Source organism: Eriocheir sinensis, chromosome 39, assembly GCF_024679095.1.
Source record: "Eriocheir sinensis breed Jianghai 21 chromosome 39, ASM2467909v1, whole genome shotgun sequence".
NCBI classification, from domain to species: Eukaryota; Metazoa; Arthropoda; class Malacostraca; order Decapoda; family Varunidae; genus Eriocheir; species Eriocheir sinensis.
Window position 1 is genome coordinate 9,617,269 of NC_066547.1, and position 27,500 is coordinate 9,644,768.

Below are 27,500 nucleotides of genomic sequence, written 5' to 3' on the forward strand. Positions count from 1 at the left end.
AATTTCTATAAACACAGTAATTGCCATTGTGGGTTGATTCAAAAGCGTTGCCAGCGTTCAGAAGTGTGGGCAGGGTCAGCTTTCCTTCATGTCCACAGTGCGGGGCAGGGCGTCAGGCAAAGTGCTGCTACTATTGCTAGTGGCCTCTGGTGCGGTGACCTTTTAGCTCATCGGTGACTCGGTACTAGAAGGTCCCTGACACTCAGTGGTACGTATACAAACATCACTGCGTTACTGCTGTTTTTCTAACGTTTTTATTTATTTTTTTGTTTTATTCTTGTGTGATTTGCATTCTGAGGGAAACCGGGCCGCTCTTTTTTTTCATATATTTTTTGTAATTATAATGATAAGGAAAAGGTATACACTTATTTATTCTACCATTACAGGATGATGATACGGAATAATTATAACAATAATGATAATAATAGTAATAATAATAATAATAATAATAATAATAATAATAATAATAATAATAATAATAATAATAATAATAATGATGATGAACAAAGTAATAACAATGATCAAAGTAATAATAACGGCAATGATGAGGAAGGGATAACAATGGTGGCAATAACAATAATGAGACGAAGCATAAGAAGAAAACAGCTGCACGGGTTAGTTGTTTCCTTTCGTCTGGGTTCAGTAAAAAAAATCAAGGGCTGCGCATGGCTCCAGTCAGCTGCCTCGTTGCCTCGGCCAGGTGGTGCAAGTGACGGGCAGGTGACGCTATCAGGTCCATGCAAGTCAGCCTCGGCCTCATGACGGCGAAAGGCGGCCAAACACAACAGGACAGGAGGCCGGGAGTGGTGTGTGTGTGTGTGTGTGTGTGTGTGTGTGTGTGTGTGTGCGTGAGAGAGAGAGAGAGATCTTGCTTTGTGAAACTATATATCATTGTTTATCATTCGCTAGGAGATATATCATTGCTTTATTATCCCAGGTAAATACATCATTGTCTAACCATTATACGAGGAAAATGTGATATATGTTGTTTATTAATTTTCATACTCAGGAAAATAAGTACTTACACCTTATGGGACTTTTTCTTGTTTATTTTTTTCTGTTTCTTTGTTTACGTTGCCGGCCATGTGGTGAGGGAGACGTGTGCAACATCTATTTTTTTTCTTTTTGTTTTTATTCATCGTCATCGGGGTGTGTCTGCGTCAAGGGGGTCGTCGCTCCACCCATCCGTTGCTCCGCTGCAGGGGGTCTTCTTTGAACCAGCTCCACTTCCCTTTCTTCCTCTTCTCCTTTTCCTTCCTCTCCCTTTACTTCCTTTCCTAGGTTTCCTCTTTTCCCATTTTTTTTTCTTTTCTTATATCTTTCTTTTTCTTTGCTCTCCTCTCCTCTCCTCTCCTCTTCTCTTCTCTTCTCTTCTCTTCTCTCTTTTCCTCTCCTCTCCTCTCCTCTCCTCTTCTCTCCTCTCCTCTCCTCTCCTCTCCTCCTCCTCTCCTCTCCTCTCCTCTTCATCCCCTTCTCTGACCTCTTCCCTTCTATTTCTTTTCCTTCTCATCTTCTAATTTTCCTTGTCCTTAATCCTTAACGTTCTGCATCCATCTTTCTGGTCTTCCGACATTTTCCTTCATAATCTTTCGCTCTCTTCTCTTCACTTCCCAATACTTCCTTTTTTTTTTTCTTTCTTCACCTCTCATTTTTTTCTAGAACTCAATATGGTCGACCAGTTCTCCCCCGCGCCACGAGCTCTATGGGCGTCCCTTTGGTCTCTGCTTCTCAGGGTTTCCCCTTACCAAAACAAACAGCGATTGGAGTCGGCTTTCCGCGAAGAGACCCGCGCGTACGTGTTGCCGGAATCAGAGTTCGATGACAAATGATTAAGTGAAAGACCTTGATGCTGACTTCCGGAGAAATCGGCGATGTAACACGTATTTTGAGTCTTGTGATACATCGTGACCCCTCTGAAGAATACTGTAGCAACGCCCTCACTCCATTGCCCTTTAGTTTCTGTATAACAATAATAGCAGTAGCATTGTGTAGTAGTAGCCTTTTGCCATTTTCTGTTTCAGGCAAGCGCTTCAAATGACTTCTGTTTTTTTAACGGGATCACACCTATAATACTAACACGCGAGTTGCTTCTATACTTATATGATTATAGTGAATATGTTGCATCTTTTATGTGAACTTTGCTCATAATCTTCCGTCGTACTGTGTTAGTTTCGAAGATAATGCAAAATGTTTTAAATGTGCCTGCGTCAGAGAAGAATATCATGGACCTTCATACTCGCTTCCACATGTATCCAATCTAACTCCCTCAGTTCCCACCAGTAGTTTACTCGCAGGTCTTCACCAAATATTTAAACTGATCAGAAAATAATACGGGGCGAGGAGTTTTGAGGCTCAGTTGCTAGTCGCGAGGAGGGAGCAAGTCACGATCAGACGACGGTAGTTTCTGGGCTACGGAGGAGAGTGTTCGGCCAGGAGTGTTTACTCGGCCCACGCGGCAGCCAGGCCGGCAACACACACGCCAGCCAAGACCCCTGTGCGTGTAGGCGTTGATAGGCTTTGTGGGATATTCTCTTTGTCGTGTTAGAAGTGGAAGAGGCTCGAGTAAGAGGAGGAGGAGGAGAGGAGGGGGTCAAGAAGGAGTTTGCTTGTGTGTGTGTGTGTGTGTGTGTGTGTGTGTGTGTGTGTGTGTGTGTGTACGCTATTCTTCATCGCACATAAACGGAAGCCTTCCCCCACCGCCCGGCCAGCTGGAGTCTCTGCGGCCACCCCGGGATACACACATTATTGGCTGTATAAACGCCCTTGACTTGTGGAGGAAACTAAAGGTGAATCTACGAGTCTGTATCCGGGGAGAGACACGAACTGGACTTCCTGTAAGCCGATGTTATGATATAGAAATGTACATCGCTGAGTACTGGGAATCGAACCTGGGTCTTCCTGGGTAGCATATCAACTGAACCTCTGTGGGCGTGAAGGAAAGGGGCTCCGCTCATGCCCGAGGATAGATAGGGAGGCTTTCAATCAACCCGGGAAGGCAGATACGGTATTTACACTCCGTTTGTCACAGAGTAATGGATTTTTTCCCGCCTCAGGTTCAAGGGCCAATGCAACGGAGATGATCATGAGGTCACGCGCAGCTTCAGCTTATGCCCACAACTTTGCTCATCGAAAGTGTAATAGCTCTTGAAAAATCTCGAACTGTACCACCACACAGTATTTTTACTTTCTTTCTCTGTGGTGGGAAAGAGCATTGCATAATTTCGATATTTCTTATACCACAGATAGTTTTCATAGATCACAGCAACCACCTCTCATTCACATTCTCTAGTCTGCACTGTCTCATTACTCCAGGTCAGGTTTTGCGTACTTCAGGTTCTGCTTCTGCATTACAAGCACCAAAATTCTGTTTCCGTTTTAGTGTACCGTCTAACATTTCCACAAGGCTGTTCATTTAGTTAACGCTTGCACCGTTCTCACCTTAGGAATCTGGCGGAGGTACTAATTTATATCACCATGATTACCGAGCTCTCAAACACTAATACACACCACTTCAGTATTTGCTTGTTTCCATATCCTTCAAACGTACGGTAATATACACTGCTCGAATATTTACTCTTCGTTGTTTAGTAGCATTTCCAGGTCTTTCTTTGATCACTCTAGACGCTTTTTGTTTCCGCATCTTTTCTCGTACAAGGATATCACCAAGGTCTTTATTTTATTGCACTAAACGCTTCTTGTTTCCATATCCTTCAAACGTACGGTAATATACACTGCCCGAATATTTGCTCTTCGTTGTTTAGTGGCATTTCCAGGTCTTTCTTTGATCACTCTAGACGCTTTTTGTTTCCACATCTTTTCTCATACAAGGATATCATCATTATCATCATCGGCCTGTATCATTCCACGGCAGGACACACATAGGTCTCTCCCTCTCCCAGGTGTTCCCCTTCGTGTCTGTCCTGTACCTCTTCTTTCCTCTTCCGATGAGAACTTTACGTAAACTATTTAATTCCATCACGCCAGCTGCTGAACGTCCTTGGGTCTTTTCTATCATTTATTCTCAAGTCACTATAATCTCCTTCTCAAAGACACTCGTAAATTGAATACTATGAATAATATTGACGTTGCACAAGAGGCTTAAGGACGTCTCTAAGGATGCTTGAGGTGGCGTGATAATGCAAGAAGCTATTGCCTTGAGGTGGCTCTCAGGAGGACGTGGGTTGGGGGTGTTTACTCCTCCTCGGGCGTAGGTGTAGCCGGTCGCTCACATCTGGACGGAGTCTGAGCCTGGAGTGTTATAAAGAGGAGGAAAAGGACGAGGGGAAAATAACGGAAAAAGAGGAAGAGAAAGAAAAAGAATAACGACGGAGATGGTATATGAGAAAAAGTGATTGGGAAAAGTAGCAGAATTGAGAGAAGGAGGAAAAGGAAAAGAATGAGAATAACGGCGAGAGAGGAAAATAAATAAAAACGAGAGAGAGTAAATGATAAAAGATGATTTGGGGAAAGGTAGCAAATTCAGAGGAGGAAAAGAATGAGAAGCAGGATAACGGAGAGAGAGGAGGAGAAGAAAAAAACGACAGGAGATGGAAATTTAGAAAAGACGATTCGGGAAAGTAGACAAATAAAGCGAAGGAAAGGAAAAAAAGGAATAGGAAAAGGCAGAATAAAAGAAGAATGAGAAGTAGGGAAGGAAAGAGAGGGATGGGCTTATGATTGTTCCTCCAAAGTAAACTCCACGAAACCAGACGCAGGTGTGCAAGGAGGAGGAGGAGGAGGAGGAGGAGGAGGAGGGAAGGTCACCGGTGTTTAAGACAAGAGGCAGAAAGTGAAAAAGGAGGAGGAGGAAGAAGAAGAAGAAGAAGAAGAAGAAGAAGAAGAAGAAGAAGAAGAAGAAGAAGAAGAAGAAGAAGAAGAAGACAAGAAGAACCCACCTTGTGATCTTATTCAGCGATGATCTACAATTGACGTCCTCAGGTGGTCTGACCCAAGTTTTGAGGGCCGGCATCTCCCTCCTCTCCCCTCACCCCTTTCCCCTCCCTCCCTCCTTCCCCTACCTGGCTCATCCGTCGCCCATAGATCACCTGAGCAAGTCTAATTACCCGTGGCGGCGATATGTCACTACTGAACGATGCAGCGCGGGAATAAGTAGAATGTATTTTTTTTTAGTGGGTTATCAATTAAGTACTGATGTAATGGTGTCAGGTGAGTCATGCACCGGCGACAGGCAAGGCAGGTGACTCATCAGGTGCGTGTGCTTCAGGTGTGTGTGGATATCACGTTACAGAGGCAAGAAGGAGATGAAGTAAATAGTAATATTAAATCAGTTACCGAAAGAGAGCGAGCACATACATAAATACATACATTCATGCATACATACATACATACATACGTACATACATACATACATACATACATACATACATACATACATACGTACATACATACATACATACGAACAGACAGACAGACAGACAGACCCCCCCCCCCCCACACACACACATATAGGAATTAAAAAACTGCAGACTAAGATGAGTTAATTCAAATTTTTGTATATGATATCGTTTAGTTAATAAGGAGTTTGATGGACGCTCATCGTAGCTTTCAACCATTTATCGAAAGATGTGAAGAGGGAAATATTATCTATAAATTGATGTGACTATAGAAATTAGTAGTTTTTGCTTCTTTCATATGTTAAGTAAATAGTTTAGTGAAGGAGTTTCAGATATGTACCGCATCTTCAGTCAGCTGCTAAACGCCTTGGGAAGAAGTACAAAAAATAGAGGAAACATAAATTCGGCGTGATTAGACTTTTCAGACATTACATCATTCACTGTTTCGATTCGAGTCACGTCGGGTCTTCACGCGACTAAAAGCACGCGTGTAAGTTATGTTCCTTCCCTCGAGGCACGGCTGGATTAATTTGGCACGATTTAGGAGTGCAGTAAGTCCCTCAAGACCCGTGCATGATGTAAGGGCGCCATAGCTCACGAGTTTTAATATTGCTAACATATATAATAAAAACGGTAAACCAACTTCATCAAGCCCCATTACCATCACAGGGACTTCGAAAATTGGTCAATATTTGCTAAGGAGAGAGAGATTTCTATCATTAAAATATACTTTACACATTAGCATACATAATGTTCATAAAAAAGTAAACCAACTTTAATATGGCTCATTACCATTACAAGGGCTTCGAAGATTGGCCAGTATATGGTAAAGGGAGAGAGATTTTTTATCATCAAATGCATACATTACCTATAGTAGTAGCATAAAAACACACGGGTGGGATTAACTCGTATGTATCATTAGGGTATTTAAAGGTGATGAAAGTGTCCAATTCAGCGATGATTATCACAGAAGAAAGTACTTGAGCAGGTACTGAAATGGAAAGTAAAGTTGGGAGCATACACTATAACTACGCGTGGCGGCGGTGCTCATCTCCGTTCCGTTGTCCCTTTAGGTCTGTGGTCGGAGAAAACCCATTACCCCTATATTGGGCCAGGGTGATATCCGGTTTACCACGGTTTACCTTCCCCAGGTTCCCCCAGGTACCTGTTTATTGACCACCCCGAAAGGAAGGATGAACAATTAGGTGGGCTGCACGCCGACTGCCCTGGCCGGGATTCGAACCCTGGCCCGCAGATTCGTAGTTAGGGACTCTAACCATGCACTGCACAGGAGAGGCGGAGAAATAGAAAGTCTTATCAAAATCATAATTAGCTAAATGCGTAAGCGGGAACTGAAATGGAAGTTTATCATAATTATGAAAGTGCAACAAAGTGGGAAAGAGAGATTCATGTCAAGTTACCTGCAGAGGGCGCGGGGAGAGGCTGAGGCGTGGGAATGTGTTGGTGAGGCGTGTGTGGGCCGGCGGCGGGAGGGGCGGCCTTACGGGTGCCGCCTCTCGCGCCTCGCAGCTCCCCGCCGGCAGCCCATCGCTCCGTCCTCCGCCTCACGCCCTCCGCGGCTCGGCAGGACGCGGGGCAGCCATTCCTGTCGTCCCTCAAAGCAATCTTCCTGGCCCGACACGAACTCCAACTATGATTTTCTACTGTTTACATTATCATCAACGTCTTTCTCTCTGTTGGTTGGTGGTTACTTGCTTGCCACGCACACGTTTAATACACACAAACACACACTCACAATATATGTATACGAGTTTGTTTTGGGTCTGTAGCTTCGTATGTGTAAGCCTGCGACATAGAGGGTTGAATGCACTGATCGCTTTTACTTATCTGCTATGTTTCCCGTTCCGTTTCCCTGTTGAGATAATTCGTAATGTAATGGTTAGTTTAATGCATGAAACTGCTGGGGTTATATTTTTCTACTATTTTCATTATCTCTGCATAGAAATTTACGGCTTTTTTGCGCTATGGCTGGAAGGGGAGAAAACTTTGGAGCAGTTCTTCCTCATGTTAAACTTATTGTGAGTTTTACCCGAACATTTTTATATCTTTTGTTGCGAAATACCTGTGACTTTCCTCAACAATTATCCGCAGTGTTATGCTCAACCAAGAAATCAACGCTACTTTTATTTTTTCTCTTTTCGTTATTTCGGATTGGTTCTTTTCTACAGCAATTTTTCTTCGGTAGTTGTTAAAAATGTGTTTCATGGCATACGACAAGCGATCTTATTATCATCAACATCTCCCTCGCATAACTACCTTTGCCTTCTCTTCCTTTGTTTCATGCTTCCCCCTTTCCTTCCCTTATTTCGTTCTTTATTTGTTCCTTCTTATTTCATTATTCCCCTTCCCCTCCACCTCATTTCGTTTTTTTTTTTATCTTTTCCTTCCTTTGTGTATTCTTCCTCTTTTCCTTCCTTTGTTTTATGCTTCCCCCTTTCCTTTTTTTTTTTATCTTTTCCTTCCTTTGTGTATTCTTCCTCTTTTCCTTCCTTTGTTTTATGCTTCCCCCTTTCCTTCCCCTATTTCGTTCTTTATTTGTTCCTTCTTATTTCATTATTCCCCTTCCCCATTCCCCCTAATTTCGTTTTTTTTTATCTTTTCCTTCCTTTGTTTCATTCTTCCTCTTTTCCTTCCTTTGTGTCATTCTTTCTCTTTTCCTGTCTTTGCTTAATTCTTTCTTTCTTCCTTACTTCCTCGAACAACAATCATGACTATCTCTCAGCACGCAATAGACCACTACCACCATTACCACCACCATCACCACCACCACCACGACCACCACCACCACCACACCCAGATTTACACGTATATAATGAAGAAGAAAGTATTCCATTGTGTTAACTAGCCGAGGGGAGTGACTTATCCCGGGGTCAGGAGGTCAAGAAGGGAATGCCGTTCCGTTGAAGGTATTACACAGACTTATGCACGCTTTTAATCAAGGATGACTTAGTATTATCGAGGGTTAATATACTTGGTCTCTCATTATTCTGTTATTATTACTCTCTGGGGCTTCAAGTAATATCAGGGGTTGCTTCTGGTGTGTTAGTTAGCTCTTGATGTTTTCGTATTGCCTGCTTGTACTTTATAGGGGAGGGGAACGTGGAAAGAAAACTGCGAATACTTCAATGAAATTACTACCACTTTTATAAATATTCGTATTGCTACTACTATATTGCTACGAGAACAACAGCAACTACAACTACTACTACTACTACTACTACTACTACTACTACTACTACTTCTAACACTATAACTAACACTACTATTAACTAACGCTTCCTATCACATTATCAACACATTTATCAGCTCTATAGACACACTCATGCTATATATATTTTTTTACAGGAGCAGCACTTAGCGGTCTTTTTCACCTTAAGGTTCCCCCATTACTATAAAAAGGCATACAGTATTTCACTATTACGAGAACTCTGTATTTCCTGCGGTAACAACCATTTGCTTTCATTCCTTCCCACACTCGTCTGAAAATGAGGTAAATGCGTGTATCTTGTTCCGTCTCCTCCCCCGCACAGCCGTCGTAAAGGAGGGCCGCCTTGACACTTGGCCAGATCTACATACTCGGGCCCGGTGCTACTTTAATCCCCCTGTCCACGGGCGACACTAAGTGGATCGTTATTATTATTAACTTCACTCATAAGCAAGGGTGGCCAGACTTCGTTACCGCCAGATTTTGCTCTTGCTACAGGTGGCGTGATGCAATCCGGACAAACAAACGTCGTATTTGCACAATCTGCAGCGAAATTTTGTAAACATTTAGATTAGTGATTCGCATATGAAAGGACAGAGTCATTATTCCGAGTAAAATGTGATCGTGATAGGAAAAGGAGTAGATCTGAGATTTGCTCCTTAGATGTGAAAATATTATCGTTCTTGCTGAAAATTGCTATATGAAATAAGATTAGTTGGGTAAAACAGGCGAACTTGTCCTGAACACGTATTTAACCCAACACAGTCCTTGCTTAGGTGTATACATGGAGATATATATTAAAGCTATAATACTCCTTGTTTTCCTCGTAGCCACGTATTCCAACAATGCTGCTTGGTAAATATTAATCTTTAGTCTGCCAGAGTAGATTTTTATTCACTCTGCGTTATATGTTGGATGGAAGGAGGAGACGTGGTATGTGCATTATGTACTAACGTATGACTGACTTTCCGAACGTGTAACCAACCTGTTGTCATTCACTCATATAAGTTACAATATAAATGTTCCTGTAATGGCATATAGTAATGGATATGTTTCTTAGTATTTTTCATTGTAGAGCACACTTATCTTTAGTCACGCTTTCATTTCATATACTCCCGTCAATTTCTGGTCATAAATCGCGGTGTTTAGTGCTGGCTCGTGACACTAACGAACACGTGGGAGGGAAAGGCTACAGAGACACCAGCCGTACGCGACGCAGTGTTTCACCCTCATTATCGTGTTTCATCTCATAGGTTACAGTACCACGCAAGGCCCTCATGCTAACGACCGTTCAATGCACCTGGGATGGCGAAAACAAAGAATACACGACTGCGTAAAGTTTCCTGTTCAAAGCCTGGAACTTTCTTGTGTCAGGAGGAACTTAATCGTGATGTGAAACTCCTTAGAATTGTTACACTGACTGAATTTATCCTTGTACCTTTGAGGAGCTGTAATTTTTCTTCCGTTTCGTCTTTGCTATCTATTTTTCTTTTTCTTATTCGTTAACATTTTCCTTTTCTTATTTGTCGTTGTTCTCAATTTTCTCTTTTCTTTTCGTCTGTAGTCTATTTTTTCTTTCTCTCATTCGTCTGTGCTTTCCTTTTTCCCTTTCCTTATCCGTCTGTGCTTTATATTTTTCTTTCCTTTTCCTTATTTGTCTGTGCTCTCCTTTTCCCTTTTCTTATCTGTCTGTCCTCTACTCTTTCGTTTCAATACCCATGTCTTCCTTTCCAACATATACAAACTCTTCCTCCATAAAACCCTCAAAACGTAAACTTAGTACCCCGTAAAACCGTCCTTCGCGCGTCACTGCATTCTGTTACCCGCCGTCATTACTTTCTTTTCCTCGGTATCCTCGCGTCTTGCCTTCTGTTCGAGTAGGTGGGCGCGCACAGGGTTCAGTCAGGCCGGGGCGGGGCGGAACGCGGGTGTGGGTTCCCCTATGCCTGACGCCAGACTGCCCTGCTTCCCGATTTTCTGGCACCATGACACCGACTCCTCCTCCTTCTGGCTGTACTGACGTCACTCCCTCGGGCCAGGTGGTGTAATGGCAGTTATGGTGTGGTTGTCATGCCTACCAGTTTTTGTCATCGAAACCTCTGATGGAAGTTTAGATACTGTCCCCTGTCACTCTCCTCGTCATCTGGTGCACGAAATAACGGGTGTCAGTCAGACTTTCATGTGCATAGATAAAAAGGACTTATTACTTGTACCTATATATTTTCCGGTCATAGGTCACAGTATCATATTACCTCAACTCGGTGTATTTTGGTATGGCTAGAATTTTTGAAACTATACTTTTCCTTTCCATCTCCTTACACCAGAAACAGTAAGGTTGCAGGGCGTGGTGGTCTGAATGGTGACTGTTTCAGGGTCTGGAGGTAGGGCAGTCGGCGCGAAGGTCACCCAGCTGTTCGTTCTTCCTTTCGGGATGGTCGATAAATAGGCACCTGGGGAAATCTGGGGAAGGTAAACTGTGGTAACCCGGATGTCACCCCAGCCCAGTGTCCCGGGGTAATGGGTTCTTCATCACAGGCTCAACGATTAATGCGTTGATGAGTACCGAGAAGTTCGTGTTGCGGGTGTCCAATTTATTTCTGTGTATTGAGACTAGACTAACTTGTTCAAATTTCGTGTTAAAGGCCATATCTCATCACTGTAGCTTCTTAATGACAGGTCAGTAAGGATATAGAAGTTAGGATGTTAGTGATTCTCCTCCCGTTGTGCTTGGAGTAATGAGTGTCAGGTTTTACGGTACGTGGGGAAAATATATTCTCCTCTACAAATGACGTTTCCAGAGCCATATGGCCATACATCACCTCACATAAGAATAATTCAATATAACTCATCCTCGAACTAAGATCAACAAGGCCAGAATAGAAAGCACGTTGTTATGGGTGGGAATAATACAAAGAACAGTGTAGAAGTATAATTTAAAGTGATCCCCATGTATGTCCTTGTCAACACCAATACCGATGCAGGGTTTCTGTGGCGTGGCTTCAAGAGGTGATGTCAGGATCTTCTTCGTTTTCGTCTTCTCTCTCGGTCACGTATACTCGTACTACCCTTTACAACAGGACAAGGAAACCCGATACAGCCTTCCTTGTCTTTGTACCTCTCCATTGTCCTTTATCTTGCGTCTCTATTGCAACTATCTGTCCTTGTCTCGCTGGCTGTCCCGCGCACGTCGAGCACACTTAACCCTCTTCTTTCTATTAATTTTAGATGTGTCGTATTCAGAGGACACGTTCTCCTATTCGCTTATCGTTTTTATTTCTTGTGTCACCCTTCTCTTTCTCTTATTTTCAGGCGTGTTGCACTGAGAGAACAGGCTTCCTTATTTTCTTATAGTTCTTGGTTCTCGTGTATCTTGTAGCTGTTGCCAATTTTTATCCTGCCCAAGTCCATTTCTATCTTCAACCTTTGTGTTTTCTTTAATTCATGATTCTCGCTTCCCGTCATACCCAATTCGTTCTTCATTTCTCTTTTTGTACCTCTTAGCTTTCTCTTTAGATACATTATGGGGAGCCAGTTTTATGAAATATGAAGAAAAAAATATTTGCTGTATTTTTATCTATTTATCTATTTTTTTTTTATTTGTCTCCACCTCAAGGGTGGGGAGACGGGCTTTATAGAGTCCGTCAGGGTCAAGCATTTTGTCCCTTCGCATACCTGTCAAGCTACTGTGGTGCCTTGCCATAAGATTTTGCGTTCGAGACCACAAGTTTGTGTATAAAACGGTAATCAAACCATAAGAAAATTATATTTTTTTTGTCATTCAATATTTATTTATTTCAAAACTAATGCAGAATGAGAAAACAATGTAAACACATGACACAGTGTGAACACCACATAATGAAAAACAGTACTGTTTACAAGAACCTTTGTAAACAGTACTGTTTTTCATCATGTGGTGTTCATACTGTGTCACGTGTTTACATTGTGTACAACAGTACAACAAAGAGCATCAGTAAGCTGCAGTGAACCTGCTGCAGCTCACTGATGCTCTTTGGTGTTACTCAGCACGCTCCCATGAATTTAAATATGGCGCGTACGATATATTTCGAATTGTTTAAAACAAACATATTGAAAAAACCCACCACATCGGAAGCGGAGAAAAAACATAAGATTTTCAACCTACGCCGTAAGACTTGAAAATCGCCGAAATAACGTAAGACTTACTCAAAAAACGTAAGACTTGACAGGTATGCCTTCGCGGAGGGACCACGGCCCTCGCCCGGTGACGGCCAGTGATTCAGTGAAGGGCAGGGCGCCGACAGATCAACTCATCGGCTGACGTTAGTCAAGCCGACGAAGTCGGTCTTTCGACGAGGACTGACATGTCCCTAGAAATGTGATGAAAAAAAAAAAAAAAATAGTTGTTAAAATATAAATGTCCTCCCTAAAATCCTTGATATTAAAACCGGGTTATGTAGTTGATAATTTGAGCTTGTATCACGTTCAAAACTGCCTTAACCAAATTAAACCACCAATATCACAATTAATAACTTATTTTATTGTAAAATATTAAATCATATAGCAGATTTTTTAAAGGACTTATAATTAAAAGCGCTTTCTCGGTTACTTGAGGCCTTGGGTAAACACGGGGGAAGGAAGACTCGTACGATACAAGAAAACTACGACTCAGGGGAACGCCGCCAACCAGCCCCCCGGGACACTGAAGGAGAAGAGGAAACAACAAACTCTCACGTTACATGGAAACTAGGCCCCCACTGTGCCGGGAAACATACTATTACGACACAAGGAAACGACCTCCTACGACACACACCCCGACGATACCAGGAAACTGAGGCCCCAAGACGACTACCACCGCCACGACTGTCTCCAATGACGCGGGAAAATGGGTCCAAAGTAAATATAGCATTGATTTTTGTTATAATTCAATCCTAAGTCACTCAATGGCCTTGGTAACCTTGCTGGCATCACTGACCAACCCTCACCCCACTCCCTTCAACTGTTCCTTTTTTGTCTTCCTTACCCCTGTCCCTCCTGTCTCCTTTCTTTACCCCTGTCCCTCCTGTCTCCTTTCTTTACCCCTGTCCCTCCTGTCTCCTTTCTTTACCCCTGTCCCTCCTGTCTCCTTTCTTTACTCCTGTCCCTCCTGTCTCCTTTCTTTACTCCTGTCCCTCCTGTCTCCTTTCTTTACCCCTGTCCCTCCTGTCTCCTTTCTTTACTCCTGTCCCTCCTGTCTCCTTTCTTTACCCCTGTCCCTCCTGTCTCCTTTCTTTACCCCTGTCCCTTCTGTCTCTTTACTCCTGTCCCTCCTGTCTAATTTATTTACTCCTGCCCCTTCTGTTTCCTTTATCCCCGCCATGCCACACCTATTAATTTTTATGTAGTTTCAGTCTTCAATTTCAGGAACAATGATAATTTAAATTTGCACAACCTTTCATTGCTATTTTCACAGTAGAGATAAAGAACAGTTTAACTCAGACCCAGTCATAAAATACATATTGCTCCACATTCATAATTAGGTTGAGTTATGGTACTTCTGTAGTGGTGAGTTACTTTGCTGGGTGAGGTTAGGTTACTCATATTGATGGGATTAGATTATTTCACAGGGGGGCTTCAGTTTACATAGAAAAATGGGGGTGTTTATCCAGAATACCACGCAGCTTATTCCAGTGGTTGGCATTATTTTTCTAGATGTAACCCTCACTGATAGCAATTTCCGTCAATGTGAATCTGAAGAACAACTCAATCCTTATTCTTTTTTCTCTTATGATTTACAAACTTGGGGGTCTGGGGAATATATTTTTTGTGGGGGCAGTACATATTAATGAAATATCAATAACTAAATAGCAAAATCAAATAAAATGTAGACCTGCAAACATTGTGGAATTAGTTGAAACTAGAACTGCAAGCGATTTATTGCGATGTATTGCATGTTTTTATCTCAATATATCTGTCGATTGGCTTTGTGCATTGTTGTTGTAAAAGGTATTCAATCTTTCATTTTTACTCATTGAATGCTTCTCTTAATGAGCTGTTATATGATAGCATTTAAAAACAAATGAATTTCAAACAGCATAGTTCTAAGAATTTGTACTGTATTGCTTGCCATATTGACCAAAGTTTGATTTGAGCATAGCTGCCAGCATTCATTCCAACAGGTTTTTAAGTACTTTATCAGAATGGGATTGAACCACCCTTCATGAAGCATGTGGGCATAAGTGGAAGCATTCAGGGTCCTCTCCTGGTCTGCCCTCAAAGCATAGGCATTTTGTTCAGTAGTATGAGGGTAATCTGAATCATCACCTACATCCTTAAGTGCCTAAGGTTAAAGATTGCATAAAATGGCCATGCTAGTGTGTATGACATGTGTCACTTCTTGCACAGAGGCAGATGCAGTGAGCCTGTGAGAGTTGTTCTTCCCGGAGATAAGGTTCTACAGCTTGACTCAGATGACTGCGCCAAGGAGATATTTCTCGGGCCGGGCCTCCGGAGACATGAAAACATTGTCTATGCTACCCGCTCAGGACTGCTGAGGAAGACGGCACAAAACATTTACTACATTGACAATTATCAGAGGCGATATGATCCTCTCAAGGGACAGTTTGTGGTGGGGATCATATACAAGAAAAAAGGTGACAATTATATCATAGACATTGGTGGGAGTGAGTATGCCACCCTGTCTCCCCTGTGCTTTGAAAATGCTCCTAAGAAAAGCAGGAAGGACATGAGGCCAGGAGACCTGGTGTTTGGACAGTTGCTGGTGGCAGAGAAAGACATGGAACCTGAGATGGTTTGCATTGACGTCTGTAGTGACTCTGTAGGCATCTGTTCACTTCCTGACAATGGCCTCTTGTTCACTGTTCCTTTACATGTGACACGGGGGATCCTGCACCCTCAGAACACCCTCCTAAAGAAGATCTCAAACCTGGTGGAGTGCACATTGGTGGTGGGGTCCAACGGGCGAGTGGTGGTGACGGCAGAGGAGCAGCGGCACATGCTGGCCATCATGAACTGTATCAAGATGTTGGAGGTAATGACAGAGCAGGAGGCAGAAGAAAACCTGCTCCGGTACTTTAACAACATGTTCTTGCTCTAGCTGCCAGTCATTGCTCGGAGTTGCTTAGCTAGCAGAATAAACTGAGTATTGTAAGTGCTTATAATACATTCTCATTATATTTGATCCATCACGGCTCAAGTTTTATGAGCAGATACAATTTGTGGGGCGAGCTGTTTCATGTGTTTTAGGTTGAACTGCTTCATATTTTATTAAGAGAACAGAATGTACAGTATTAGATGATGAAGTGTTCTGATGAATTGTTTTAGCTCTTGGTGATAATTCTTGTATTCAGGCAATAAGGATATGAGTGACTGGCACTTTTGTAGCCTTCTCTCTCAGCTATGCTCTTGATTTAATATTAAATAAGACTGACTGTGTCTCATGTTAAAGACATACTCTCTTTGGTAGTACACTCAAGGAAGCTATCCCTGTTGGGTCCCAAGGGTTTCTCTGTACAAACATATTTCTTTGATGATCTCAGACTTTCTGACTCCTCAAAAATTCATTAGGAAGGATAGTTCTTTTTTAAAGGTACTGTGTATTGTAAGATGTTATTATCTCTCATCATTGTTGCATGTTTAACTCAGCAGGTGCTGAGAATGCATTACAACTATTTTTTTTATTTTTACTGAATTTGTATATGTACTACATCAGAAGTTGTTTCTTCAGGTGAATAGTATTGTCAGTATTCACATTATTCAATCTTCATTAGAGTGACAGAATATATCGCAGATACTTAGGGTACATTAACATGTTCACCATCACTATTAGTGATGACTTTGTTTTGAGCAAAGTAAACTTTTATATTACCGGTATTCTATTTAGACAGTATTTCACTGTAGTTTCATTTTAGGGTTTACTTTTATCAGCTGAACAGAATATTTCCATATTCTTGCTGTGGTTATCTGTGATAGCTCATCTGCCCAGTACAAGAGAATGTGAGTGGCCTTTTGTAATGTGTTAGGTTTTTGTTATATTTAGAAAGACATTTCATCCACAGAGGAGGATGAGCAGCGTAACTATAAGGTAGGATTAATAGACAGAATTGTCAAAGTACAAGTGTAAACAGTACAGATTTAAATGTAGTTTTTAAGCTCCATTCATTAGTCTTTTTTGAGTTGGAGTTTTTAGGTGCTTTTTGGTGTTGATAGTTTTACCAACACTCTTTTCATGCATTTTGCAACAATTTTTCACTAACTGTGTGGGTGTCACTGAGCAACAGTGTCAGTGCCAGGCCTTCAGTACTCTATTGTTTGATAAACTTGTGAAGGTGAACAGTACAGCAGTCAGGCAATTGAGATACTAATGATTTTGGAAAATTTCAAAAGGTACACCAGTGAGGGCTGCTTGTTGGTGGCTCAGTTGGTATGCTGCTCTGCCTTTATACTGAAGGCCTGATTTTGACACCTGGCACACAGTATTGTTCATTTTGAGACATTTCACTGGGTTATTACAGTTTCTTTGATGTATATAAATACCTTCTGTGCTTTCTGGGTCATTTCAAAGCCTCCCCAACTGCCACAAGCATGACTGGGCTCACTATTCCTTTGTGCCAACAGAGCGGCTGAGGTGCCAGGTTAAGTGTTTTATTAAAAATATATTGGTATACAAACTTCGATATAGTCAGAGTGAGAAACAAAGCATAGTCATAAAAATAATATCAACTAGGACTGGCAGTGTAACATCAGCAATATCAGCACTAACAGCAATAACAACAACAGCAACAACAAAAACTTCAATAACAAAAATAACAAAAATAAGGGAAATAGATGTCACAATTATAATGATTTAGTTGGTTAAGTAAATTAATGTAAAAGTGATTCATAATGAAGAGCAAAGGTTATCTTATTAAACTTCTATATGATTAAAGGAAATGAAAGACTCAGTTAGGAAAGTAAGATGATGTGGAAATATGGAAAGAAAGTGTCTTGTGAATCCAGCTCGTCTGGGTTTTTCAGAAAGCGGCTGGTTTCCAGAAAGTTACAAATCATGCAACTGGAAACAAAACATGAAAAAGACAACAGACAGGACTGCCTTGTTTATGAAGGTACTATATAGTTACTGTATAGTTAATATGATCTGAGTCTGTCTTTCATTGAGTCATTTTTACTCATGAATTTAAACATTCATATTTCTTAATGAAACTTACAGCAGCTTGCGCGATATGACTAGAATAATAAAGATGAGAAATGCTTTAAGTAAGCAAAACTGTACAAATTACTGGACTGTTTATGTAAAGGTGACTGTGAGTTGGATAAGTAACAATAGAAACTTATACTGCTCCCCTTTGCATAAAATACCTGAGTTATCCGTGAAAGTGAGATTTAAGTGATACAAGCTTAGAAAAAAAAAAAAGATACGGGATCTCCACTGCAGATGAAACGTTAAGGATGTAGATAAAAAGCAACTAAAATAAGTATACAAGACTAAGGATGAAGAAATATTAGATGGGTCATAATAGATGATGATACATGAGTGGAGGAATATTAGGTAGATAAATTGATGGGTAGGTTTTGACAGATAGACAGATTGATAATATTCTGCAAGGGAGCAAACTGCATATACTAGGTAGGTAATATAAAGTAGACGAAGACAGAAAAGGAGAATGTCCGATAGGTGAGTGGATGAAGTGGTAACGCATAAGTGAGAGTAAATAAAAATGCCAGTAAGACCAAAAATAAAATACCATAAGGTCTTTGTAGTGATAAGATATGAGAAAGTAGAAGACACTAAATCAGGAGTCAAAAATATAACATCCTTGTAGTGATGAAAAAAAAAAAAAAAAAGTCGTAAATCCTCTGTACTGATGAAACAAAAATACTAGTACCAGGAAAATTGCTAAAGCTTCTTGTTGTTGTAAAATTCAATCAATATGGGGGATGATGATATGAGAAAAGGAGGTGGTATTCCTAGTTCTTCATGTCTCGTCTCGTCTTGATTCACCATAAAACTCTACCGGTGTATAGGTGAGGGAGTACCTGTAGCCGTTCCCCTTTGTCACGTTATACACCATCGTCTGGATCTCGTCGGAGGGCAGCAGCACCGCCCATGAGCCGAAGACGTCCCCATTGCTCAGCTTGATCTCGGTGCGGCTGTAGTACGTGCGGGTGGCTTCGTCGGATATCTCGAAGGCGTACTCGTAGACAATGTCCTGTGTGGTGGAAGGTGATGGAGAAAATGATTTAAAAGGATAAGTTCGTGTTGATTGAATGTGTAGACTTGGAGGTTGAAGAGTAAGGGAAGAAATGTTTATTCGTAAGGGATGTTCTGTGTGGTGAAGTTAGTGGAAGAGAAAGAGTAAGAGGGATTAGTCTGGAATAGATCAGATGTGTAGACTTGAAGATGGAAGAGTTAAGAGAAGACAGGAATATTTTTTTTTTTGTTTGTTTCTTTGTATGTACGACCATCTTTCTATTTGCTATTATTGTCTGCTTTCTTTTATAGAGGTGGTGATTTAGTTTTTTTTTTTTTGTTTCCTTATTTTTTGCCCTTGAGCTTTTCCTTTACTTAAAAAAAAAAAGATAATCTGTGTGGTGTAATCAGTGGGAGAGAATAAGTAAAAGGGATGAGTCAGGAATTATCGGATGTGCAGATTTGAAGATGGAAGAGTCAGAGAAAACATATATTTGTAGTGGATGAAATTAGTATGGTGGTGGAAAGGATGGAGGGAAAGAAAGGACAAGTTAGGAGGAGTTGATCTGCTGTGTGTGTGTGTGTGAATATGGAATAGGCATGTGTAAGGGATTATATATAGTGTGGTGGAGGTGGAAGAAGATGGATGATATGATACGTAGTGGAAGAGCAGTCGAAGCGTTGAGTCAAGAACTGCTTTTTTGTGAACGGTGAACAATGAAAGGGTGAGTGAGTCAGAAGGAGGATGAATAAATTAGGGAGAATCTGCTGTGTGGTGAAACAGGAGGGACTAGAAAAGTGACTGTTGATTGAAAGTAAAGGAGGAGAATGAGGAAGAGGGACAGGAAAATAGGAGCTCATCTACTGTGTTGCGGGGTACAGGAGAAAAAGGGACAAGTAAGCTGGAACTGATTTACTGTCTGGACTTAAACCTGAAAGAAAAAAGGAATGATAGGTTTTTAGTAAGTGATTTATTTCAAGGACGTAATGGAGAGAATGCAGGATTGATCTTTGATGTGGAAGTTTAGGGGGTGCATAGGAGAGGATAAGTGTATGATTTGCTGTGTGTAGATGCAGGAGAAAAAAAATGTGAAAGGGTAAGTGAGGAATTTGTAAGGCGGTGAGCACTAGATGACAGAGGGACTGCTATAGGGCTGGGAAAGGATCTATAGTAGTTGTCATCGAGAAGGAAAGGGGCGAGGTAGAGAGCACAGACGTACTACCAGAATGCGATAGTGAAGAAAAGACTGAGCGAAATTGAAGGTTGTGATTAATGGTCAAAGAGGTAGACCATATGTAGCAGGGAATGATCAGAGAAGTGTTTTGATGCTCTCTTATTGAAAGCGCTAAAGTCATGGAAAGAAGGAAATACAGACGAAGGAGGGGAGTAATGTTCAGAAAGTTAACCTGATACTCCCCTCTTGAAAGTGTTTGTCATAAGGAGGAGGAAATATAGACGAAGAAAGTGAGTACTGAGTAATGATTAGAAAGCTGACCTGATACTCCCTTAAAAGTGTTTGTCATAGAAAGGAGGAATACAGATGAAGGAAAGAAGTAATGATTAGAAAGTTGACCTGATATACTCCCTTAAAAGTGTTTGTCATAGAAAGGAGGAATACAGACGTAGGAAAGAAGTAATGATTAGAAAGTTGACCTGATATACTCCCTTAAAAGTGTTTGTCATAGAAAGGAGGAATACAGACGAAGGAAAGAAGTAATGATTAGAAAGTTGACCTGATATACTCCCTTAAAAGTGTTTGTCATAGAAAGGAGGAATACAGATGAAGGAAAGAAGTAATGATTAGAAAGTTGACCTGATACTCTCTTAAAAGTGTTTGTCATAGAAAGGAGGAATACTGACAAAGGAAAGAAGTAATGATTAGAAAGTTGACCTGCTACACCCCTCTTAAAAGTGTTTGTCATAGGAGGGAGGAAATGCAGACAAGGGAAGACTGTGTTGTTGTAATGATGAGAGGTAGCTTGATTCTCCCCTATTGAAAGTGTCCAAGTCATAGGCAGGAGGAAATAAAGACGGAGGAGTGTAATAATGGAATGCATGTAAGAGGAAGAGGAGGATTAAACCGTTCGTGGAAATACGGGCAGCGAGGAGTAAGTTCTGTGGAGGATGGCAAAACTGGCTTTACCCTGTGAGCAAGAAACCAGTCAGAAAAAAAAAAATATACAAGCTGAAGAAAACTGAGGAAACGAGTCTGAGATTTAGGCGAGTGGAGTGACAGGGGGAGGGGAGAAGGGCGACTGTGGGGTGACAGGCGGAGGAGGGGAGAGCCGTGGCCCGGTGTGGGTGTTTAATGTTAGTGAACAGTGATAGGGATTCGCCGAGAGGGAGGCTACAAATTAGTAAAAAGCTCGTCCATGTTTTTTTCTTTTGATTTGCATTGTCATTTAACTTTCTCCCAAATTTGATGGTACAGGTTATTGTGTACAGGAAGAATAATTTTCCAATACACTTGTTTTTGATTTTAAAAATTTCTAAAAAGTAGTTCTGGGTACGACTTCCGGTTACAAATTATGTAGTTATTCAGTAAAAAAAGAGTACACATTAAGTAATTTGCACACACTGAAGGCTTGAATGACCAGGAGTAGCCTTAGGTAATGCTTTTAACTACTGATGAGTTGCTAAAGTAATGCTAGCTGAGAACATTAGTTACAAACCATTGATCGTTATTGTACATGGCCATCACTGGAAATAGTCTCTGGAAAGATATATTTTATTAACGGTGATGGCAACTTTTTCCATGTATATCCTTGCGCTGGGCGTAGTTAGCTTTGAATAACTTAAGCAAAAAAAAAGTCAAAGTCGTCGTTATAGCTGGACGCTGACAATTTGACACGAAATACCCTACGGGGGAAAAAATATACCTACCTTTCTTGATGGTATTTGCTCACGGGTGCATGAAGATGAGCGAATGACTGGCAATACGACCTTCAACAACCATAAAAAAACACAATATACCTATGAACAGAGGGGCATCACTTCCCGGCATACTGACCTCAGAGAAGTCAGCATATTCCCCGTCCTCATCACCAAGGATGAGCTCATCACTCCCTCCCTGCTCTGGCCGCGGGAGGCTCAGCACGCCAGCCACCAGCGCCGCCAGCACCAGCGTGACGATCTGCGGAGAGGAAGGGTCAGTCACCTCACAAGCCAGGGCGAACGTAGATATATAAATAATCTTGGAGAAACAGAATTTTCTTCCACCGCGCTAGTATCTTATTTAAATAAGTACTCTTATTTTTTAATGGTTCATTATCCCATTTAGGAGCTTGTAGGAATCAGGATCGTGAAAGCTCTAGGTCAAGATGGAACGTGAGACTGATCTTACCCTTAGACTCTGAACATAGCCTTGACCTGGCCCCCAAATAGTGACGTTAAATGCTCTACAGTGGCTCCTCTTTGCGCTTCCTCAGTCTTCCTTTGATCACCTCATTCACTTGTCTGTCAGTGAGCTCACCGGATCAAGCTAACACGCCTGTCTATTCAGCAAGTGTCAGGAGTGATTTAAGGATGTCTACGTATTCGTGTATCAAGTTGTGGTTTAGTTTTGCAGGCATGGAGACACATCACAACTGTCGAGCCTTTTCATCTTAATAATGGTTGTAATATCTCGTAAGACATCCCATGAACTGATTTTTTTTATCTCTTTGCATATAATTAAATCTTAGATGGGTATAATGATGCTACAAATAAACCGCACAACAGCAACGCTCAAGAATTTGCACACAGAAGAAAAAAAATCGTAGTAATCCATCAATAATAACGAAACGATTATTTTAACCTCACCATTTACGCACAATACAATCCTACCTTCATTATGAGGACCGAAGTGCATGTAACGTAACACCCTCACCAGCGGAAGCGAGGTGACTAAACAAGTTCACAATTTACCTCCCGCTTTATATACTCATCTGCGTGTAAGCTGCCGGGCCGGTCAAAACGCGTACCAGCCCGGGCAGACAGAGGTTACATTAGGCCGCCCTACAGCTACTTAGTCACTGAATAGGCGGTGATGTAAGAGAGGTTACGTGATAGGCAAAAACGGAAGGTGTAAAGGGAGAAAAAATGAGTTGTTGCAGGTAGAGGAATAGACTGGTGTACGAGGGGGAGGAGGAGAAAGGACTCAAAGAGGTTTAAGGAGAAGAGGGGGTCAAGGGGGGGGGGTAAGAAATGCTTGTGTGTGTGTATGTGTGTGTGTGGAGGGGGGGAGTTGCTCTGGATCCCGTAGTGGGAGTGGAACGAATTAAGAGAGGATCAAACACCATTAACAGGAAATCCCCATGCTTAACTTACCGTGAGGGACTTAAACCTGTCTCTGGCGTGGAAGGCGTTGCAGGAAGAGACACGGACGGTATATTTAGCTGGCGGAAAGGGTATTAAAGGAAGCCAGCAAGCAGGCAAGAAGACAGGCTCAAGGTCTAGGCTAATGCGTCGGAGATGAGCTGAGGTCACCTGAATCTATAGCGTATGCTCCCATTATAGATAGATAGATAGAAAGAAAGATAGGTAGGTAGATATATTTTTTTTTTACAACAAAGGAGACAGCTCAAGGGCACAAAAAAAGGAAACAATAATAAAAAAGCCCGTTACTCGCTGCTCCTAAAAAAGCCCGTTACTCGCTGCTCCTAAAAAAGCCCGCTACTCGCTGCTCCTAAAAAAAGCCCGCTACTCGCTGCTCCTAAATAGATAGATAGATAGATAGATAGAAGTGACGTGAAGACCACATGCTGGTGACGTCTTATGCATAGTGTGAAGATAGTAAACTCTAGCCCAGAAAGTTGCATAATTCTTCGGCGTCTTCCGTGTAATCTTCGCGGCGACAATGGACGCTGAAAGGGAGAAGGTCAGCTAATTACTTCTTCCCCCGCGTGACCTTACGTAAGTTGGGTCATCTCTGGGTTGACCTTTGGGAGAGAGGATAAAGGTGGTGTAGTGACTCGGCTTTTTTTTGTCCTTTACTTTCTCTGTCGCTTTCAGTCTTTTTTTTTTTTTTGCGTACCTGTTTCTTTCGGTTTGTGTCTGTCTGTGTTTGTCTGTGTCTGTCTGTTTCTGTATCACCCAGTTTTGACTTTTATCGTTATTTTTACAGCTATACTTTCTGTCTCTTGTTCTTTTGTTTTTCTGTCTGTCTGTCTTTCTGTCTGTCTGTCTATCCGTCTATCTGTCTGTCTGTCTATCTGTATTTGGTCTTTTTTACTGTTTTTTTTGTCTTGTCTGTCTGTCTGTCGTCTATTTTTTACTCGTTTCTTTGTCTCGTCTGGCTGTCTGTCTGCCTATCCGTCTGTTTGTCTGTCTATCTCTCTGTCTGTCTGTCTGTGTCCGTGTATCTGTCTATCCCAATCATCCAGTTTTTACTTTTTTTTTTTTTTTTGTCGATAATAATAGTAGGAATCATAGCAGGAAGTGAGATAAGAGATGTAACTATACTGGTTTGCTTTAGTGAACGCCAAACAAGCTTCTAAATACCGGTTTACTGATTAAATGCTATCATATTGCGTTTTATCCTTTCTCTTCTCTCTCTCTCTCTCTCTCTCTCTCTCTCTCTCTCTCTCTCTCTCTAGGTCTTGGAAGAGAGTGTTTTCGCCGCAAAGGATCAGCTGCAAAAGGTAAGGTAACGTTATATTCAGTTTCATTTTTTTATATACTTTTTATCAGTGTCTGGCAGGAAGAAAATTCAAGAGGTGAGCGAAAAAAAATCGTTATCTTTTTGTGCATAACCGGTTTTTAATGTGTGAGGAAATGCGGTAACCTAAGTGAATTGAAAAGTGTGTGTGTGTGTGTGTGTGTGTGTGTGTGAGAGAGAGAGAGAGAGAGAGAGAGAGAGAGAGAGAGACGTATCAATAGAACTATGAAAAATTACAAACTTTTATGACTTTCAACATCAGTCTAGATTCAAGGAAAATCAAAGCATTAGTCATACCTTCAACAAAAACCGTTTAATATACGAAGCGTGAACACAAGAAAGTATAACAACAAATCATTTATACTTTTCAATACAAACACAACCTTTTCCACAACGCGAAGAATATCTAACATTATGACAATAACTAGAAAAAATAAAACTCTGAAGTGGCAAAAACCGTACAAAAATACCGTACAAAAATATACTTAGGATATTCTATTAAAAAGCTTAAACTCTTACTTGACGTACTAGATTAAGAGTCTTGAGTCACTGACGGAAACATTTTTTTTATTTCAGTGACTCGTAAAAACATGTATGAAAGGAAAACGTAACATGAACAAGAGCAAAGGTCGGGGGTCGCCGGAGAAGGGCAACAAGAAAGAAATAGTGCAAATGCGTCTCACACAGTGTCGGATTTAAGTGCTTGGAGGAAAGGCAGGCTAAGAAAAAGGAAAGCTGGGGGGCATATACTAAAGCTGCGCGTGGCCTCGGTGCTCATCTCCGTTACATTGACCCTTGAGTCGAAGAAAGAAATGAAGAAATCAGTTTGTAGGTAAAAGGGGAGAGAGGTACTGGTGAAAATAAACTGGTGGAGGAAAAAAAGGAAGAAAACTGTTAATAAGTTATGATGAAAGAAAATAAGGGCGCCGAACTACACTGCACATTAGGTGAAAGCTGTGGTCGAATAGAAAGTCGAAAAAGAAAAGGAGAAAGGTAAGAAAGAGAGGAGAATGAAGAATGAAGGAAAAGAAAATCAGGAGAAACTAAGAAGGGAAATAATTCGTAGAGGGAGAATGTAAAGAAAAGAGACTGAAAATGAGGTACTATAGACAAGAAATACATGCGTACATAGCTGTTTAAAAAAAAAAAATAATTACAGTTATAGAATACGAACGAGCGGCAACAGAGAGAGACAGGTAGCTAGATAGGTATAAAGAGATAGACAGATAGAGAAAAAGAAAATATTACGAATAGCCTAAACTCGAATTACCAACAACAGAGAAAGTAGATAGACAGATAGATATACAAACACAAAGATACATAGAGACAGATAGACAGTGAAAGAGAAAACAAAACACGAATGGCCTACACTGCGTTACCGGGACCTCGAACAGCCGAAGAAGCGGCGGCGGAGGCGGAGGAGGCGGCAGCGACGGCAGGGAAGGAACCAAAATGCGAAGACGAACCAGAAGAACCAGAGGATGCAGAGGAACCGTGACCGGCCGGCTGTGGGAGGGACTTCTCAACGCGAGCCATGAAGCCGCTGGTGCCGGTGACGTTGTAGATGGTGGTGTAGATCATGTTGTCGGGCATGAGGACAGAGTAGGAGCCGAAGACCTCACCCAGATCGTTTTTCATCTCTGCCTTGTTCTGGTAGTTCCCTGTCTCCGGGTCGCTGACGGAGTAGGTGTAGCTGTAGGGGATGATGGGCTGCAGGGGTGGAAAAGAGAGGTGGGTAAGAATGAGGTGGTTTGGAGGATAGAAAGTGATATAGGTGTCTAAAGCCTGCATTCCCACACACTTTCCGCCCTCATAACAAATATTTCCGAAGGTCACAAAGGGGATTAGTCGGAATCTCGTGAGTGTTTTTTTACGTTCATGGTGCAGAAGCCTTGGCAAACTATCAGAAGGGTCATAAGATAGCTACTCATAGAAATACTAATATAACCTGTACCAAAGCTTTCTCAAATGTGTGTATATGTCCCGAAATGTTTGAGGATATGGGCCTGAGAGTGTGGTGGATGATGCTTGGGAGATTGACTAGGGGTGAGGTGGTTAAAAAAGGGAGAGGAAGGCCGTGAATAAGGTGAATGTATGGATGGAGTGGAAAAAACTGCTTGTAACTAATAAGAGTATGGTGACTAATCAGCAAATGACAGAGGAAGGTAGGGTGGAGGAGTTTACTTCATTGTCAATCGGCAGAAGAATAAGGCAAGATCTCAGAAATGTCAGATATACATAGATCTAAATGTGTCTTGATACTTTCTTCTTGACAAAGTTTAAGTCGCAGGAAAGAGAAAATACAGTTGGACAGCACACACTTTCACACTTACTACAACCTCAAAATGCTACTCACCCAAACTTGCGACTCGACGGGCACAGCGTTGGGGAAGGCGTGCAGGCGGGTGTTGTGTGGGAAGTTCTGTTGGTGGGTGTTCTGGGGGAAGTTCTGTGAGTGGGTGCTCTGGGGGAAGTTCTGCTGGTGGGTATTCTGGTGAGCGTCCTGGTGCTGGGTCGCTTGGGGGAAGAAGTTTGCCTGGGGAAGCTGGGGAGGCTCGGGGAAGGCGATGTGTTGAGGAAACGGGGCTGCCAGGGCGGCGGCGGCGAGGGCGGCGAGGAGGGTGAGGAAGACCTGAAGAAGGGGAAAGCTTGTGATGGTGGTGGTGGTGGTGATGTCGTATTGGTGTAGTTACAGTGGTGATGGTGGTGGTAGTGGGGCTGGTGGTCATTACTTTGGTGACGATGGTGATAATGGTAGCGGTAACTGTGTATGTGTGTGACCATTGGTAGGGTGACGATGGTTTTAGTAGTTGTTATGGTGGTGATGGTGATGGTGGTGCTAATTCCATGATGTAGTTGGTGTGGGGATGAGGCTTGCTCACTCGAGACCTGAGTCATTATTGAAGCAGTAAATATCAGTGCAAGAAATATTTGAGCTTAACGCTTGAACATTACGCAAGATATTTGTCTTTACTATGAACACGAGTCTTACCTTCATTGTGGCTTCGTTTTTCTGTTAGTGACGTTGTCCTTACGAGGTAATTATCGTTGCTAAGCCGGCCTTCACTGAGTCGTCGTATATAGGCAGTCACTGTTGAGGATCCTCTGGTGTTGCT

At 41.8% G+C, this 27,500-nt stretch overlaps 4 protein-coding genes across 5 annotated transcripts in view; 1 reads left to right on the forward strand and 3 right to left on the reverse strand.

Annotated features, from left to right (window-relative positions):
- Window positions 1-10,531, reverse strand: part of LOC127008962 (uncharacterized) — a 66,363-nt gene extending 55,832 nt beyond the window's left edge. For both annotated transcript variants that reach the window (XM_050881495.1, XM_050881494.1), the window contains exons 1-2: window positions 10,417-10,531; window positions 6,776-7,227 (exon numbers count right to left, since the gene is read on the reverse strand). The gene's annotated coding sequence lies outside the window, so the exon portion shown is untranslated. The remainder of the gene's footprint in view (window positions 1-6,775; window positions 7,228-10,416) is intronic.
- Window positions 10,532-13,170: 2,639 nt separating this feature from the next.
- LOC127008964 (exosome complex component RRP40-like) lies at window positions 13,171-17,100 on the forward strand. Its single transcript, XM_050881504.1, has 2 exons — window positions 13,171-13,452; window positions 14,941-17,100. Exons 1-2 carry the CDS (start codon window positions 13,442-13,444, stop codon window positions 15,650-15,652), a joined length of 723 nt encoding a protein of 240 aa, XP_050737461.1. The 5' UTR covers window positions 13,171-13,441; the 3' UTR covers window positions 15,653-17,100.
- Window positions 17,101-17,185: 85 nt separating this feature from the next.
- Window positions 17,186-22,689, reverse strand: LOC127008965 (uncharacterized). Its single transcript, XM_050881505.1, has 3 exons — window positions 22,572-22,689; window positions 21,757-21,879; window positions 17,186-18,764 (listed from the first exon to the last, which is right to left on the reverse strand). Exons 1-3 carry the CDS (start codon window positions 22,575-22,577, stop codon window positions 18,531-18,533), a joined length of 363 nt encoding a protein of 120 aa, XP_050737462.1. The 5' UTR covers window positions 22,578-22,689; the 3' UTR covers window positions 17,186-18,530.
- Window positions 22,690-24,696: 2,007 nt separating this feature from the next.
- Window positions 24,697-27,500, reverse strand: part of LOC127009136 (uncharacterized) — a 2,815-nt gene continuing 11 nt past the window's right edge. The window contains exons 1-3 of the mRNA XM_050881920.1: window positions 27,377-27,500; window positions 26,741-27,016; window positions 24,697-26,094 (exon numbers count right to left, since the gene is read on the reverse strand). The exon at window positions 27,377-27,500 is cut by the window's right edge and continues 11 nt beyond it. Of these exons, the coding sequence (XP_050737877.1) occupies window positions 25,750-26,094; window positions 26,741-27,016; window positions 27,377-27,382 (627 nt within the window). The 5' untranslated portion in view covers window positions 27,383-27,500 and the 3' untranslated portion in view covers window positions 24,697-25,749. The remainder of the gene's footprint in view (window positions 26,095-26,740; window positions 27,017-27,376) is intronic.